The sequence below is a fragment of the Aethalodelphis obliquidens genome, unplaced genomic scaffold, assembly GCF_003676395.1.
Source record: "Aethalodelphis obliquidens isolate GAN/ISIS:26980383/991018 unplaced genomic scaffold, ASM367639v1 scaffold4, whole genome shotgun sequence".
Lineage (NCBI taxonomy): Eukaryota > Metazoa > Chordata > Mammalia > Artiodactyla > Delphinidae > Aethalodelphis > Aethalodelphis obliquidens.
In genome coordinates this window covers 83,430,243-83,448,405 of record NW_020837948.1, presented here as the reverse complement: position 1 = coordinate 83,448,405, position 18,163 = coordinate 83,430,243, and the positions used below count along the sequence as shown (strand labels likewise).

The window sequence follows — 18,163 nt, the reverse complement described above, 5'->3', positions numbered from 1 at the left end:
TCTCAAGAAAGAACCTTCCTTCCTAGTAAGAACAGTTATTTTAAAATGGTAGCAGGGGGGCTTCCCTGGTGGCTCAGTGGTTAAGAATCCGCCTGCCAATGCAGGGGACACGGGTTCAAGCCCTGGTCAGGGAAGATCCCACATGCTGCGGAGCAACTAAGCTCGTGTGCCATGACTACTGAGCCTGTGCTCTAGAGCCTGTGGGCCACAACTACTGAGGCCATGTGCCACAATTACTGAAACGCATGCGCCTAGAGCCGGTGCTCTGTAACAAGAGAAGCCACTGCAATGAGAAGCCTGCGCACCACAACAAAGAGTAGCCCCTGCTTGCCGCAACTAGAGAAAGCCCGCGCGCAGCAACAAGGACCCAATGCAGCTAAAAATAAAAAAAAATTAAGAAAGAAAAGAAAAGAAAAAAAATGGTGGCAGGGGAAAATAAGATAAAAATTTTGAGAGAGGGAGGGGAAGATAAAAGAAGCCAGAATATAGGAGGAGAGGTGGATCCAAGAGTTAAGGACCAGGAAGCATAGAGCCATTGCTTTCAAACCTCATATGGGATAAGATTCACTGTGGGTATCACTAAGACCTGTGAGCTCGCAGGTACCCCACCTAGAGATTCTGATTCTGGAAGCGGGGTGTTGGGGTGGGGTGCTGTGGAGAGGTCACTGAAATCTGACATTTTAAAGAAGCCATAGTTCACATGAAAAGATGCTCAACACTGCTAATTATTAGAGAAATACAAATCAACCCTAAATGTCCATCAACAGAGAAATGGATCAAGAAGATGTGGTACATATATACGATGGAATATTACTCAGCCATACAAAAGAATGAAATAATGCCATTGGCAGCAACATGGATGGACCTAGGGATGATCAGACTAAGTGAAGTAAGACAGAGAAAGACAAATATCATACGATATCACTCATATGTGGAATCTAATTTTAAAAAAAGGTACAAATGAACTTATTTACAAAACAGAAGCAGACTTAAAGATATCAAAAACAAACTTATGGTTACCAAAGGATTTGGGGGGGAGGGGGAGGGATAAATCAGGAGCTTGGGATGAACACACGCACATTACTATATTTAAGATAGATGACCAACACGGACCTACTGTATAGCACAGGGAACTCTTCCCAATATTCTGTGATAACCTATATGAGAAAAGAATCTAAAAAAAGAATGAATATATGTATACATATAATTGAATCACTTTGCTGTACACCTGAAACTAACACAACATTGTAAATCAGCTATAATCCAATAAAATTAAAATATTTTAAAAATCTAGTAAACTTTATAATCAAATTCTTCAAAAACATTTGACAGGTTTTTTTTAAAATATAAATTTAAAAACCATTAAAAATACCCTGAGCTTTCTCTAAATAAAAGAGTTACCTATTCTATAATAAATAGTAATAAATACAGAAAAACCCACAAAAAAACAGAAACAAACTACAATGAGGTACCACCTCACGCTGGTCAGAATGGCCATCATTCAAAAGTCTACAAATAACAAATGCCAGAGAGTGTGTGGAGAAAAGGGACCCTTCCTACACTGTTGGTGGGAATGTAAGTTGGTGCAGCCCCTATGGAAAACAGTATGGAGGTTCCTCAGAAAACAAAAAATAGAGTTAGTATATGATCCAGCAATCCCACTCCTGGGCATATATCCAGACAAAACTATAATTCAAAAAAATACATGCACCCCTATGTTCATAGCAGCACCATTTACAATAGGGAGGTCATGGAAGCGACCTAAACGTCCATCGACAGAGGAATGGATAAAGAAGATGCGGTACATATATACAATGGAATATTACTCAGCCATAAAAAGGAATAAAATAGTGCCATTTGCAGCAACATGAATGCAACTAGAGATGATCATACTAAGTGAAGTAAGTCAGAAAGAGAAAGACAAATATCATATGATATCACTTATGTATGGAATCTAAAATAGGACACAAGTGAACCTATCTATGAAACAGAAACAGAATCACAGACATAGAGGACAGACTGGCTGTTGCCAAGCAGGTGGCGCTTGGGGGAGGGATGGAGTGGGAGGTCGGGGTGAGCAGATGGAAGCTTTTATATACAGAATGGATGAACAACGAGGCCCTACTGTACAGCACAGGGACCTATATTCAATATCCTATGATAAACTGTAACAGAAAAGAATGTTAAGAAAAAGAATGTATATATATGTATAACTGAATCACTTTGCTGTGCAGCAGTAATTAACATAACATTGTAAATCAACTATACTTCAATTAAAAAAAAATAAAGAAGCCATAGTTAATTCCTATATAGGTGGCTTATGAACCAAAACTCTGCTGGATTAAAAGCTCCCTGCCCATGGGTTCCTTGATCTCCTGTGGGCTCCTGAAATCAAAATGTTCTCTGTAAAGCCAATGTCCAACTCCTGTCTGCAATTTACTCTTTTGGGGATTTGACATGTCTGTGGCACTGTTTGGTTGTCAAGGTCCAAAAAGTTATGGATGAGAGAAAGATTCTTTTCTGGAGAAGGGGTACAACATGGCCTTTTGGTGTTTAGACATCAGGAAAAAGATAGAAGCAGATAGAGGAGGAAATGGAGTTGTATTCAGGAGCAAAGAAGTGGAAATTATGTTAATCTCTGTTTCTTTTTATGAATGGTGAAATAATGCAATTGCAAGGAGAGGAAAAAAACTGAAAATTAGAGAAGATTTAAGAAAGACGGAAAAAATATTAGTAAGAAAAATATTAGTAAGTGGTATCTTCAAAACTGTCTTAAATTCTGAATCAAATTGAAGACTAAAGATTATTGTTCAAATTGTGATTTAAAGAGCATAAAATTCTTATGTGATCATGTCTAACAGTCTAGTGATTTTCTCAAGAAAAGGAAATGTTGTTTCCTGTCCTTTGGAATCTAATTCTTTTTCGTAAAGATGGGTAACTTTCGGTGATTTCATCACCCCATCATCAACAATTAGTCTAGGAGCCAGCTTTACCTGAAGCAGCATGGTCTCCCACAGCACGATACTAGTGTTCTTTCCTAGAAATAGAAATTGATGCAATAAGTGCCAAAAAAAAAAAAACACCCCAGCCCAGTATCCAGGTCAGCACTGACTGCTACTGTTCCATTTCAAGCTTTCTCCCTATGCAGGATGGTTATTTCAGATTAAATTTACTATGTTGGCAATCCTAAATTGCTAGTCAGCTGGACAGAGCGTCTTCAATCCATGATAAAAATCCAGGCTTTTTGCCAATTTCAACAGTAACTACTGAATTACCATATCTTAATATTCTAGCATGGATGAATAATAACTTTTTAGAACAATACCAAAAGAGAACTTCTCTAAATACAAAAAAAAGACCAGAGCAAAAGTAAAAGTTCCTGCTAAATATGTAACACACCTGGTCCTCCTAAAATATCAATATAAGTATTTGGTAGAGAAATAGAACATAAGGAGTCCAGAACAAAATAGAGCTGTCTACCTTGCATGTCAAGTTCATTGTTTTTACTGCCTAATGTGAACATTAATGGCTTAAGACATAGAAGTGGTGCTTCATTTCCTTGTGTTCTTGCCTCCTTGGATAAAGACCTGACCCCACTCCTTTGTATCTTCCAGAGGCTGCAGGAGCTCAGGTATGCGTGTTTTCCATGCTCTACCAAATTTGGGTGAATTATCTCAGGCAGTATCTTCAAAAGTCCTATTGCACCGACCGCATGTAATTTCCCTAAACTGGTGAGCATAGATATTACCTGGAGGAAGGAAGAAAAATTGTTACTTAACTCAGGGATACTTAGAAGGCTCACCTACCTTTTCCTTTTTATCACTGTTCTGGATTCTCTTGAATCCTTCATTAGATAATCTTTTAACAAACCATCACAGTCTGTTCTTACTTATTCTAGATCAAAGCTAATACTTAGACAATCCATCTGCCCAATTTTCTTCTGAGGATAAAGGTGTAAAAATATATGGAAACCATCAACCAAAAATAAATGAAACATACCAACACTTAGATATATCTATTAATTAAATAAGGGCATGTGGAAATAGTGCTCAAGCACATATGTGGCCAAAAAGAGAGAGAGAGAAATCTAAACAACAGATGTGGAATTTGTTTGAATGGTTCTTATGGATCAGATCCAGTCTATGTTTATTTAAAAAATCATAAATGAAGTTTAACAAACATTTCAGAGTGAGAAGATAATCTTGCAAATAATAAATCTTCATCAGAGTCATTAGTATAGCAGAACATTTATTATGCCATTTTAGTGTTTCTTTTGTTTTGGAATATCTATGTAATTTTTATTATCATTTATTTGGAGCTGAATTGTCTATATTGGTTTAAATTCATACCACGTTGGTTTTTCATAACTCACTCACCAGAAGTCTGGCCAGTAGCTGTTGTGGTGAAGGAAGTTTCACTAGAAAGAGAAAGCAATTTTCATTACTGCTATGGGGCCTAGAAGAAATCAGATGGGGCTTGGGTTTACAAGCAAAGCCCTGTAGCCTTTCCGGAAACTAGTCTCTCATAAGAGAAATGCTTTGCTTTGTTTTTGAACGTACACACCAGCTCCTGTAGAGATGACAAGTGCTGTTGACTCCTTGGCATTCTTCTTCTTCCTCTCCTTTGCCATAAACAGAATTCTGATGATATTAAACAGGTATTTCAGCGTTCCCGTATATTCTGCAGGTACAAGAGTCAGGATTCTTGGCCATAGCATCTATGGAAAACATAAGGCAAGATGCAAGGATTGCTTATTCTTTTTCATTATTCCTCTTTGGTCCTCTCCGTGTGTTTCCCTCTAATTTAGAAAACTTTCTCTCACGTGTGATTATTTTGCTCTTCAGGCCAAATCAAAATGAAATCATGAAACACAGTCTCTGCACAGCACATTCATTTTCAGGTGCCACTTGCAGTGAGTGTTGGTCAGTGTTTCTCCGTGAGGTTGCTGCTGGAATTTGGGACAGGACAAGTCGTCATTGTGGGTCACTGCAGGGAGGGCTGGGCTCCACTCACCAAGTGCCGTTAAACCCCTTGTCAATGTGACAACCAAAAATGCCCCCAAATATTTCTGCAAACTCCAAGACTCGAGTGGAACTGTCCAGAGTGAGAATGACGGGGAGTGGATGGCGACTGCGCTGCTGCTGCTGGCTGTGCTCCAGGTGCTAATCTTCTCCTTCTTCTTTTTCAATTTATTTATTTATTTATTTTTGGCCATACCACATGGCTTGCGGAATCTTAGTTCCTTTACCAGGAATTGAACACAGGGCCCCCGCAGTGAAAGCGCCAAGTCCTAACCACTGGATCACCAGGGAAGTCCCCAGGTGCTGATCTGCTGATCCTCTAATGGAAACTTAGGTGTCCACTTGGACTCCTCCCTTTGTCTTGGCATCTGTATTTAATCACCAAGACTAAGCCTAATCCTTTTCTTTTTTTAAAAAAACAATTTTATTTTTTTACTTATTTATTTTTTGGCTGTGTTGGGTCTTCGTTGTGGTGCACAGGCTTCTCACTGCAATGGCTTCTCTTGTTGCAGAGCATGGATTCTAGAGCACAGGCTCAGTAGTTGTGGCGTATGGGCTTAGTTGCTCTGAGGCATGTGGGATCTTCCCAGACCAGGGCTCGAACCCGTGTCCCCTGCACTGGCAGGCAGATTCTCAACCACTGTGCCACCAGGGAAGTCCCAAGCCTAGTCTTTCTTTTTTTTTGTGGTACACGGGCCTCTCACTGTTGTGGCCTCTCCCGTTGCGCGGAGCACAGGCTCCGGACACGCAGGCTCAGTGGCCATGGCTCACGGGCCCAGCCGCTCCGCGGCATATGAGATCTTCCCGGACCGGGACACGAACCCGTGTCCCGTGCATCAGCAGGCGGACTCTCAACCACTGCGCCACCAGGGAAGCCCCCTAGTCTTTCTTAAATTGTAAGATTTCTCACGCCCTTCCTACTATTATGACCCAGTTCCAGTCCCTATGAATCTCATCTCATCTCATATATAGACTCTTTGTGCTTAGTCTACTCTAAAATCAGTGTCTACTCTTAAATCAGTGTCAACACACTGATTTCCTACAGTTATCATTTAAAATGTTTAGCCTTTGCTTAAAATTTTCATTGGCTCATCAAGGACAAGGAAGGAATTTGGCATTTCAGACCCTTCAGAGTCTGGCCTTACACTACTCTTTCATCATTCACTACTAGATCAGAATTCCCCAAACTTTACTATGCATCAGAAATGTTGGAATTTATTTGCATGCAGATTTATGGGCCCCGTGCCCAGATACGCTGATTCATTTAGGTCTGGCACGTGGCCTGAAAATGTGCATTTTAAATAAATAGCCCCGGTAATCCAAAACCCACACCTTAAAAACCTGTCCTAGACAAAGCCTGTGAGCCCCTTAAACTGGCCTTCTGATTGTCTCCTGGCTGTGCCATGTATTTCTGGCCATTAAATCCTTTTCCAGGTTGTTTTGCTTAAGCAAAATGCAGATTCTAAGGCTCCTCCCCTTGAGGTTCAGGTTATATTAGGCCTCAAGTGAGGTCTGAGAATGTGTGCTTTTAACACCTTCCCAGATAAATGGGGAAAGTTTAGCATTCACTGTGTTAGAATCACCACTTACAGTATGTGTCTAAGTACGTCAGGGGAAGAAGAAAAATAATATATTAAGATGCTTATAAACTGCCATTTGCCATCCAGATATAAAAGATTATTTAGCTAATTTTACACCTGTTTTTGAGGAACTATTATGTGCTGGCACTGAGCGTCCCAACATACTTCCTCTAGTCAGAGCATCAAAAAGCTGATGACACATGGAGTACCAACTCGTATCTTTACTCCTAAATGTTCAGAGCTTTAGAAAGGTGATCAAATTAACTGTGAGTGGTGACAAAAGACCCCTTACCTGAGGCATTCCAATGATCAGTGGGTCCAGGGTTTTTAAGACCTCCAGGCTTGTTTCTTGGATACCTTTCTCTCCCTTTTCGGTCTCCTGGGAGTTAGCTTTTATTGGTTTCTCTTTAAGAAAGATGAAATAGGTGACTTGTTCATAATCCTTGCTGTCGGTCGCCTCTGACCTTACTTGGAGGTGTTCTTAGCCTCTGGGGTGGAGGATGCAGTCACTCAACTTAAAGGGCTTGTGGAATCCAGCAATCTTGGTCTCCAGTATCTAATCCTGTTATAAAGTGCTCTTTGGAGGAATGGGTTAGAAATAAACACCCCTGGCTGAAGCAGAAAAACAAACATTGTGAGGATCCTTGGACTGCAGTTACTCCTTTTCTCCCTCAGGCCTTTCCCCTTTTTATCTCTGGGGCAAAAATTTCCAATGACACTGCTTCCTAGTGGAGTGGACTGTAATTTCAGCTACAATGAATTTGCTAAGATTACTGAGATCTTAAGCACATGTTTTTCAGGCTCTTCATCCAAAGGAACCGGTGTAACAAGTATGGATGTTTCTTGTTTTCTAGAAACAATTCACTTTCTCTGCCTGTCTCCAAACCACCCCCAAGCTTTTGAGGCCAGGTTTCCTCCTTTTTAGGAAAAACTGATTTAACCTACCTTGGGTTTATTATAAGTTAAAAAGGATATCACTGAAAGAAAACCGAGAACACTAGAAGCTGAAAAATTTATTAGTGAAAGTGATAAGGCTGAAATGTAACCTCTAAGTCAGTTTCTAACTTGGACCACAGATATTTTTTTAAAATCCAGTTGAGTCAACTGAACTTGCTACAGGGCAGCACTCAAAATGGCGCCCTCTTCGTACCAGATTCTTGTTGGACATTGCAAACTGCGAGAAGATGTAGTCAATCAGTGGCCAGCCTTCCTGGGCTTCAATGTAGCGTTTTTCACACATGGTTTGGTTGAGGAGAAGGGTGGAATTCCTCACCTAGAGTAAGGAAAACGCATTCACAACATTTTACTCTGAATAGAAATTTAGATTTCTCTATTCTGTAACCTTCATGGATCATTCAGTGGAATCTTTCCAAAAAAGAGTATAAATTGAATGATCTTACTGTAATATATGGAGCAGGAAGTAATCTACAGGTTATGATTTAAGTGTCACTGGCAAAGCTCTCTTTAACCAAAATCTTTCTTCCTAGTTCCCAAGACATATTCTCTATTCCTATATATTATGAAACATTAGTAACTTTTGGCTAAAACATGGCCTCTCTTTAAAAATCCTCAGTGAAAGACACCACACTGAAATAAAGTTCCACAATTCCTTATCCACAAATTCAAACTAAATGACTCTGAAAACTGGAATTTTGTTTCTTAAATTTGGTGCCAACTCATTGCTAGCAAAACCCAAACTGAACTGTTTTAAAGCTATTTGTAGTCTTTACCTCTTATTTTTTTATTTTTAAAATTTATTATTATTATTATTTGCGGTACGCGGGGCTCTCACTGTTGTGGCCTCTCCCGTTGCGGAGCACAGGCTCCGGACGCGCAGGCTCAGCGGCCATGGCTCACGGGCCCAGCTGCTTTGCGGCATGTGGGATCTTCCCGGATCCCTGTCCCCTGCATCGGCAGGCGGACTCTCAACCACTGCCACCACCAGGGAAGCCCTACCTCTTTTATGTAGTGTGATATGCATACATGTTCTTGAAAAAATATTAATAGGTTTGATTGTGGGCTACTGTCACAGTAATGTTTTTCTGAAATCTGGAAAGTTGTGAATTCTGAAATAAGTCTGGCTCTACGGATTCGAATAAAGAATTATGAACCTGTGTCACAGGTTTTTAATAATTTGGCTTCAATTAATTTATTGGATTGCTTCCCTGGAGGATAGACATCTCAGATCTAATTCCTTAGTGAATGGGTCTTTTAATGGAGGGTGGGAAGAAAATAATTTGCACAGGGAGGAAGGGCCACAAGGTGGCAATTAACAATTAGCATACAAGGACTCAGTAATCTCCCTAATTAAGGAGAAAGAGGTATATTTTCTCTTTATTTTTGCCTGATTAACTGGCCTTCCTTAAAGTTTCTGTGCTCTTTTATTCTACCCTAAATCCTAGCAATTCTTTGATTGGCTTGGTCAGTTACTGGGTCAGGTTTTTATATATAATCACTCCATTGTTATTTATTGCATAGCTTTGGTTATTTTAAACATAGTTATTGGTGACCAAAGCCTCTTAGGGGAATTTTTTCCTCTTCATTGGCTTCTGTGTAGGGCTTTGATCCAAACAAAATATGGTTTTCATACAAATAATACTACAACTGCTAATTTTAAAAATTGTTCCCATTTAAGTTCTTTGTCTTTTCCAACGTGGAATATTTTAATCAAATAATCAGGAAATAATGACAAATCTATTGTGTGCAAGACTTGCTCTAGGTGCTCCCTGATTGGAAAATAGGATGTCTCTGCTCAGAACAGGGTTCAGGGGTTATTATTTTTTGGAGGAAGAAGTATTATCTTTATAATTAACAATTAAGTTTTCAACTAATTAAATTTAAAACTTTTTGAAGAGCATGGCAGAGTGATGCTCTGGGCAAAAATCTTTTTTTTTCTACTGAGAAGCCCTTGAACTGAATGTGCTTTAGAACTTTACTTCAATAGAGTTTATCTTTTGGGGAAAGATGGAGTTCTTTTAAAAGTAGAATTGATAACTGAATTCTTTATAAAGCAATCTCATAAGCAGATTCTTAAACAGTCAAAACCATTTCATTTACTCCTAAAACTATCATTATCCAAATAAAAGTCCCCATTAATTCTCTTACTTTAATACTGAGGTCGCCCATGACAACTTCGACTGTTTTTTTCTATTCAAGTGATGTGATCCCTCAACTTGGGCTCTGAAAGATAGAGGGAGAAATTGAGAGACCCGCTTCAGAAGGACTACAGTATGTTCTAGAATTGATGAAAACCCATTAGAGTTATGGTACATAGTTGCAAAGTCACTGGTCCTTAACATTTTATGTTATTCAGTTCCCTCCTACATTCTCCTTTTCCAACTCTTTACACATGTTTATTGCTTTTTTTTGTTCTCTGATACATTTTGTTTCACCTTGTTTAAAATGTTAGATTCTAAAGTGGATTCAATACATCATGCCTAGTGGATTGGCTTTAAATTTCGTAGACGACTTCATGTTTCTTCTGCCAAGTCTTCAGTAAATCCCAGGGTAAACTGAATTTTAAAAAACTATTATAATGATTCACTTTGTTATAAAGTGGAAACTAACACACCATTATAAAGTAATTATACTGTAATAAAGGTGTTAAAAAAACTATTACAATGCTGTGGAAAAATGAATTGTCATATTTTATTGAATCCAAGATATAATTTTATGAGGCATCATTATCTCATATTGTGCGAAGTGAAAAACTCTATGGCTGATGATAATTAAAGATGCTATCAATTATAAGATGCATTCTGATACTGTGAAAATATGTGCCTTTTGGAATTAATGAAATATGAAAATTTATTAAATTCTCCTCTTTTCTAAATGTACTAATTTTTAGAATATTGTACATTCTTCCCACCCACTCCCTGTTTATCAGGCTACTTAACCAGTTTACTAGCTCTTTTAAATTCTAGATTCAATTCTCAAATATTCTACTCATTTAGTGGGTGCATCCGTAAATATCATGAAAGAAGAGAGGTAACTAGAAATGCCTGTTTAGAAGTAGTAGGTTGTAGACAACTAAGAAAACCAAGCTTCACCTGAATATGATGCTCTATAAATTTCCCAAAGACATGGGATAGAATTAGAGACAATGCACAAGTTTCAGGTTGCTTTTTGGTACAAAATAAACAAGTCTGCTGTCATCTTTACTGCTTACCTTCAGCACTGATAGCCGATCTTAACAAAGTCAAGATTCCCATTCGAGTGGCTTCATTATTACTTCTCATTCATCAAAAAATTCTATCAGGTCTGCAGGGCTGGAATGGGCTGTGGGTTTAAGAAATACTGGAGTCATAAGAACTCATTTTCACCTTAGGTAAAATACTTGTGAATGGGAAGAGGATCATTCCATGAGGATTGTCAAAGTCACTCTTTGGTTGGTAACCAGATTTTATTATGTCCATACTTCTTTAGTATCACAGAATTAATTAAAGAGTTTGGTCACTAAGAGAGCTAGACCCACTTCTGTTCATACCTGTGAATGTAACCTTATTTGGAAATTAGGTTCTTTGTAGATGAAATCAAGTTAAGATGAGGTTGTCTTAAATCAATATGACTGGTGTCTTTATAATAAATGGATAGAAGATACAGACAGAGCCACAGAGGGAAGCCTTGTGAACATGGAGGCAGAGATCAAAGTGATGCTTCACCAGCTGTGCAGCTGGAGACTCGCAAGGGTAAGAAGGAAGCAGGGAAGAGTGAAGAAAGACCTGGATGGAGTAGAGAGGTTTGGGTTGGAAATGTTAGAGATAAAGTGAAGAACTTAATTAGGCTGGGGCATAGAGAAGTGGAAACTATAGAAACAGAGGTGGTCAGTTAGGAGAGAACTAGACCATACTAGAAAGGTATGCAGTGAAGTAGAGGAAATGACATATTTTGGGAGGGTGCAGGTGTGGGAGGTCTAGGATTGCTCTTGTCTCTTGCCCTGAGGGACTATATTAGAGTATAGTTTGGTATCCTGACCCTGGGAACTTGGTGCTTCCTCGACAACCTGTGTCAGGTATTCTAACCAGGTGATGGGCGGGATTGTGACGTGAAAGCAAGAACAAAAGGGAGAGAGTGAAGGAGGGAGAGAGAGATAAGGGATAGATACTAAGAAATGACAAGGAGGAAAAAAGATGACTGGGGTTTGATAGAGTTTCAAATAATCTCAAATGCCAAGAAAAAAGCATTTCCTAGCCTTAGGGTTGCCAACTCTTACAGGTTTGCCTGGAAATAAACCCATGCATATATGGTCAATTAATTTTCAACAAAGGAGCCAAGAATAAACAATGGGGAAAGAATAGTCTCTTCAATAAATGGTGCTGGGAAAACTGGACAGCCGCTTGCCAAAGAATGAAATCGAATTCCTACCTTACACCAAACATGCAAATTAAAGCAAAATGGATTTAAGACTTGAACATAAGACCTGAAACTGTAAAACTCCTAGAACAAAACATAGGAAGAAGCTCTTTGACATTGGTCTTGGCAATGAATTTTTTTGAATTTGATACCCAAAGCAGAGGCAACAAAAGCAAAAATAAACAAGTGGGATTACATCAAACCAAAAGGCTTCTTCTCAGACAAGGAAACCACCAACAAAATGAAAAGAAAACATATGGAATGGGCAAAACTATTTGCCAACCTTATATCCAGTAAGGAGTTAATATCCAAAATATGTCTGAGACTTTTCTGGTTTTAGAACTGAAAGTTCTATTTTCCTGGAAGTCCTTTAGTCCCGGGCAGATCAGGATGATCGGTCGGTCACCCTACGAGCTGCACTCTTCTTGGGAGCAGGGAAGATAGGGAAAGGCACAGAATACTTTGACTTGAAGAAACATTTTGTGTGTACGTGTGAAAGTAACAGATGTGACAGTTTGCACGCACTTCATCCTTGTCGTCATCATCACTTGGAGACATTTTAATTAAAAACCCTCTGGATGCTGGGTCCTACCTAGAATGAGGAAACAGTCTGAAGCTTCGATTTCATTTTCCTTTACTGGAGGATCTAGAACTCTGCACACCTGAATGAGAAGAAAAAACTCAGGTGGTAGATGTTAAAAAGAGAAAGCTGTTGAAAATGAAACAATCAGATCTGACAACATGGTCTTCTTACCTGGTGGAGTAAATTGATAAAGATGGTCTTCCTCAAGGCCTTTGGAAGGCTAACGTCATAAAGGACTGCCACGGTCAATATCTGTCTTAGACTCTGGAATGGAAGCTCTCTAAGGCTAGCTGGAGGCTGCCTACGGAGCAACAGCACAGGATGTGGAAAGCAAATCATTACTCACTACCTTTTGTGAGGAGAACAAACCCATAACCTTTCTGTGGTTACCAATTGTCTTTAGTGATTCTGCTCCTCTACCTTGTTTAGTTCCCCAGCAGCTTGAACAGAAATTCCTTTCTGGAGTTTCCACCATCCAGCTATGCCACCGACCGCTTCTCTACCTCATATTTCCCAAGAGGTATTTAAGTTTGGCTGCCCAAACACGTGTTTGAGTTCCTTGACCCCCCCCCACCCTCTTGAAAATTAACATCCTCCAGGATGATTGCTGGTCAGCTATCAGAATCGGTTTCTTGAGGGTGTGGCTCTCACCTGAGTGACGTGGAAATCAATCTCTTTGTCTTTATACTGCTTCAGGAGCCAAGGGACCTGGCCCAGGGCGTATTCACAGAGGTCCTCCCGATGCAGCAGCAGGCTCACTGTGGGGCCGTGAGCCTTAGTGATGGCCAAAATCTGCAGAGGCAGCAAACAAATACTGTTTCTCACACTTCACTATGCTTTTTGTACATTTCTCAGTATACCAGAAGCTTTAGATACCCCCCAAAAAACTTTCCTCACTGCTTTCAACCGAGCAAGGTTTCTTCAATGTTTAGGTTAAGATCATTGTATGAAGGAGAGTTATATTTGTATCTACATCTCTATCTATATTGATGCTCATTTCAATATTTGTCCCGCTCTTCTATTTCTTTAACCTCTCTCTAATGGTCACTTTCTTTTACTATATTAACAAATTTAAAATTTCCCTTATATTAAAAAAAATTCTTTGATTCCATATCATTTTAGCCCCACTGTTATCCTCATCCAATTCTGTTTCTCTTTCTTTTCTCGCAGAGCAAAGCTTTTGGAAGGAGTGGTCTACCGTTTTTACCTCCACTCCCCACCTCCCCTTTATTTCTCAATCCACTGTCATCTGGCTTCCACACGACATGAAAAATGAACCAGTACAAAATATAAATGCAATATATTGATGATAAAATGTAGAAATCATGGGCTTCCCTGGTAGCACAGTGGTTAAGAATCCGCCTGTCAATGCAGGGGACACGGGTTTGATCCCTGGACCAGGAAGATCCCACATGCTGAGGAGCAACTAAGCCTGTGCGCCACAACTACTGAGCCTGTGCTCTAGAGCCCGTGAGCCACAACTGCTGAGCCCACGTGCCACAACTACTGAAGCCCGCGTGCCTAGAGCCCATGCTCTGCAACAAGAGAAGCCACCGCAATGAGAAGCCCGCGCACCGCAACAAGAGAAGCCCCCACTCGTCGCAACCAGCCCGTGCGCGGCAGTGAAGACCCAATGCAGCCGAAAATAAATAAATAAAATAAATAAATTTATTTTAAAAAATGTAGAAATAACAAAAATTAGGAGGAAGCAGAAAACACAGTATCCACAGTACTCATAGATAAGCACTGTCTGGTGTATTTTTAATAAGTTATTTCTTTATTTGACCTATTCTTTCCTATCTTTTTCTTATGTATTTTAATTTCTTAAAAATTGACACCATTCTTTAATCTATAGTTCTATATTCTGCTTTTTCTACCTAATAAATGCTTTTTTTTCTATTAGCTAAATTTTGCTATACAGCAAACCATGTCAAAACTTAGTGGCTAATAACAATAACCATTTATTTCACTCAACACTGTGTGTCAGCTGGAAGAATTCTTCTACCACATTTCCATGCAGTAGACACGTTTCAAGATTTTTCTTTCTTGAGCACCATAGCAATGTCCTCTGTAGATCTGTCTCTGCTTCTTGAAAATCACTCCTTTCTTAGTTTCTAAGATCTCATTCTTCTTGCTTAAGCCTTTCTGAGGTTTCTTTTCTTTTGGTTTTTTAAAGATTTTTTTGATGTGGATCATTTTTAAAGTCTTTATGGAATTTGTTACAATATTACTTCTGTTTTATGTTTTGGTTTTTTGGCCGCGAGGCATGTGGGATCTTAGCTCCCCGACCAGAGATCGAGCTCGCACCCCTGCATTGGAAAGTGAAGTCTTAATCACTGGACCACCAGGGAAGTCCCCCAAGGTTTCTTATTTCTTAAAAAAAAAGTACTGTGTAGCATTCTTTATTGTGTGGCCAAGACCACCTTCTGAGTTTCTTTTATTTCTGCCTCTTTATATCCCCTTTCCTGTCCACACTTCCCCTTCTCCCACTGGACTCACTCAAGTATCACGTTATCCCATCCCTAACCTATGCTCCAGTGGGTTTTATCCCCTCTTTAGGGACTGCATGTCTCCTGTAGTGATTACTTCATGGGTTGCAAGCTCAGTTCCAATGCCATGGCCTTTCCAGTGCTCACCAGGGGTTAAGTGCTTCTCTCCCTGTGCTCCCTTATTACTTTGTGCACCTTCTTGTTACTTGCCTAACTTCCTGTGGGAGGCTAGGAAAGTAGTCAGCAAATTTGCATTGAATTTTGTTTTTCAAGTGGCTTGAAGAAAAGACTTCCTCAGAATATTTTAAAAATTTCATGTTTGCTAATGATTTAACTATCCCAGCATGTTAAAAAATGAATGCTTTAAAAGCTCAAAATATAGAAAAGAAACTGAACTAGACAAGGTAGCTAAGTGTTAAATCTTTTATAATATAGAAATAAAGAGATTGAAATAGAATATAATTTCACCTACTTTAAAAAATCATAGCTGGAGTTTCCCTGGTGGCGCCGTGGTTGAGAGTCTGCCTGCCGATGCAGGGGACACGGGTTCGTGCCCCGGTCCGGGAAGATCCCACATGCCGCGGAGTGGCTGGGCCCCCCGTGAGCCGTGGCCACTGGGCCTGCACGTCCAGAGCCTGTGCTCCGCGATGGGAGAGGCCACAATGGTGAGAGGCCCGTGTACCGCAAAAAAAAAAAAAAAAATCATAGCAATTAAGCAAAATAAGGATGGGATTATATATGTGAATGCACTTTGTAATCTATTCTTTATAAGTCATTACAGTATTTTGAAGCAGACACGCTCCTTCTTTAGGTATCATTTTAATGCATTGTGATATTCACAGACACAGGAAATTTCTCTGGACTGGTGTTTTTCCTAATCAGTGACAGCCCAAATATGGGTTATGATATAGCTAAAATTCCATATATTTTGCTCATTTTAGTTAGTTATTGTTCTCTGCACACTTTGGCATGTCCGTTCCATGAGAGTGGGGATTTGGGTCTGTTTAATCTCTGCTGTATCCCCAGTATGGGAATGATGTCTGGCATGTCATGGGGACTCAATAAATATTAGTTGAAATAATGAGTAAATAGTGATTTGAAACAGGAAAAACAAAAGATTTTATAAACATGATAAGATACAACCCACAGCTTTCCAAGAGAACTAAGATGAATTATCATGTCAAAAAGAGAAGAGGAAGTTCATCCAGTATGCCAGGAGAGCTAGCTGGAGGCATGCTGAACCCCACTCACTTGTGTGGGCAAGGTCGTGGCGGCCCACTTGTCCATGATATACCGGAACAGCATGAAGATTTTGTCAGAGAGGCGACTGGCATCCAATCTGGGGTAGGGGAAGTCTCTCCAGTGGTTGACATACTTGTAAATGGCTCTGCTGAACTTCTCAAGGGCTGCATTTAAAAAACAACCACAGACTGAGAAAAATATCAAGGTAGGTAGGACCATAATGTAATTTGAGAAAAATGTACTGATGATTAGCAAATGTGTAATAGTTTCCATAAAATCTTTTGACTGCACCAAGTAAATATATAAAAAGTGTTCAAGCCACTTTAGTGAACTGTAAATTAAAAACCATAATGAAATACTACAACATACCATCTGGAATTGCTAAAATTTCAGATAGTCAATGTCAAGTGTTGACAGGACTAAGGGGCAGCTGATATTTTTACATTCTGCTGGTGAGAGTGTGAATTGATTACAAACACTTTAGAAAACTGTTTGGCATTATCAACCAAAGTTGAATATGCTTTGTCTATGACCCAGAAATTCCACTCCAAGGTGTATATATGGGCACTAGATATGCATACATATGGGCACTAAAAATCTTGTACAAGAATCTTCCTATTCAATTATTTTTGTAATAGCCTTAAACAAAAAAAATGATCCAAATATTTGGTAGAATTTCCATTCTACCAACAGGTAGAATGGAAAAATTGTAGTATAGACATGTAATAGTGTACAGAAATGAAAATGGACTACAGGTACACAAAACATGTATGAATCTCACAAATAGGCAAAGCTAATCTACGGTGTTAGAATTCAGGATTGTGGTTACCCTCAGAAAGGGTGGAGAGGTGATGACTGGGAGAAAAGATGGGGACTTCTAGGGAGTTAGTAGTGTCCAAATTTTTTCCTGAATTTTGGTCAAATGGATGAGTTACTTCGTGACAATTCATCAACCTGTATATTTTTGATTTTTATGTTTTTCTCCATGTATGTTTTACTTTAATAAAATTAAAAAATCTTGGGCCTGCAAAAATATCATATATATCACATATATTTGCATCAAGTGCATTAAATAATATTTTTTCCTTCAGCCCCTCATGCTATCCCTTTCATTAGATAGTAAAAAAACTGTAGTTTACTCTCTCAAGAATACCTCATCTACAAATAACTCTATGGAAAAGATCCCAAGTATCTTAGCTTTAGAGCTGGTCAGATTTGGTTTATTCCTATCCCCTCCAAACTCTCTCTGATAATCTCATGTTACATTTTGTCAAATCCATTTTGCGTGTGTGTGTGTGTGTGTGTGTGTGTGTGTGTGTATGTGTGTGTGTCTTGCACTGCCCTATAATGAGAAGGGATGGTGCCTGGTTCGTTGATGGTATCTGCAACAACAAGCACAATGTCTGTTTATTTGCTGATTGATTGAACACATAGCTAAATGGATGGCTATTAAATTTTATACCTTTTCTTTACTGGCAGTCGGGCAAAGTTGCTTTAAGACTAAAGTGCCCTTAGATAAATTTATAACACACAGATGAGAATTCCCTTATTCATTGCCACGATGATTTCTGATTTTATTTTCTTTTACCTCCTTGGTTATTAATATTGGAGGTAGAAATGCACTTAGTGGCACCAATATTTTTTTGCTGGGACACAATGTTTGCTGTGATAGTAAGTAGGGAAAATAAAAAATATTGAAAAGTGGGCTAATCTAGTATAGTAGTTTGAGTCCTTGAGTCTGTACGTGTCTCTGCCACGTACCAGCTGTGTGATTGCAGGCAAGCTGTTTAACCTTTCTAAGCCTCAATTTCTCATCTGTAAAATGAACAGAAAATGTTAGCCACCTAATGGGGTCGCTATGAGGGTTAACTGAAATAATAATCTTAAAATACCCAA

General features: G+C 39.2%; 1 protein-coding gene across 1 annotated transcript in view; it reads right to left on the bottom strand.

Annotated features, from left to right (window-relative positions):
* Positions 1–18,163, bottom strand: part of MROH2B (maestro heat like repeat family member 2B) — a 60,443-nt gene that overhangs the window by 36,262 nt on the left and 6,018 nt on the right. The window contains 15 exon segments of the mRNA XM_027101271.1: positions 2,994–3,037; positions 3,593–3,649; positions 3,652–3,748; positions 4,377–4,417; positions 4,564–4,717; positions 6,894–7,004; positions 7,752–7,874; positions 9,707–9,745; positions 9,747–9,781; positions 10,770–10,838; positions 10,841–10,879; positions 12,546–12,615; positions 12,708–12,800; positions 13,188–13,328; positions 16,277–16,431. Coding sequence (XP_026957072.1) covers positions 2,994–3,037; positions 3,593–3,649; positions 3,652–3,748; positions 4,377–4,417; positions 4,564–4,717; positions 6,894–7,004; positions 7,752–7,874; positions 9,707–9,745; positions 9,747–9,781; positions 10,770–10,838; positions 10,841–10,879; positions 12,546–12,615; positions 12,708–12,800; positions 13,188–13,328; positions 16,277–16,431 — 1,268 coding nt within the window.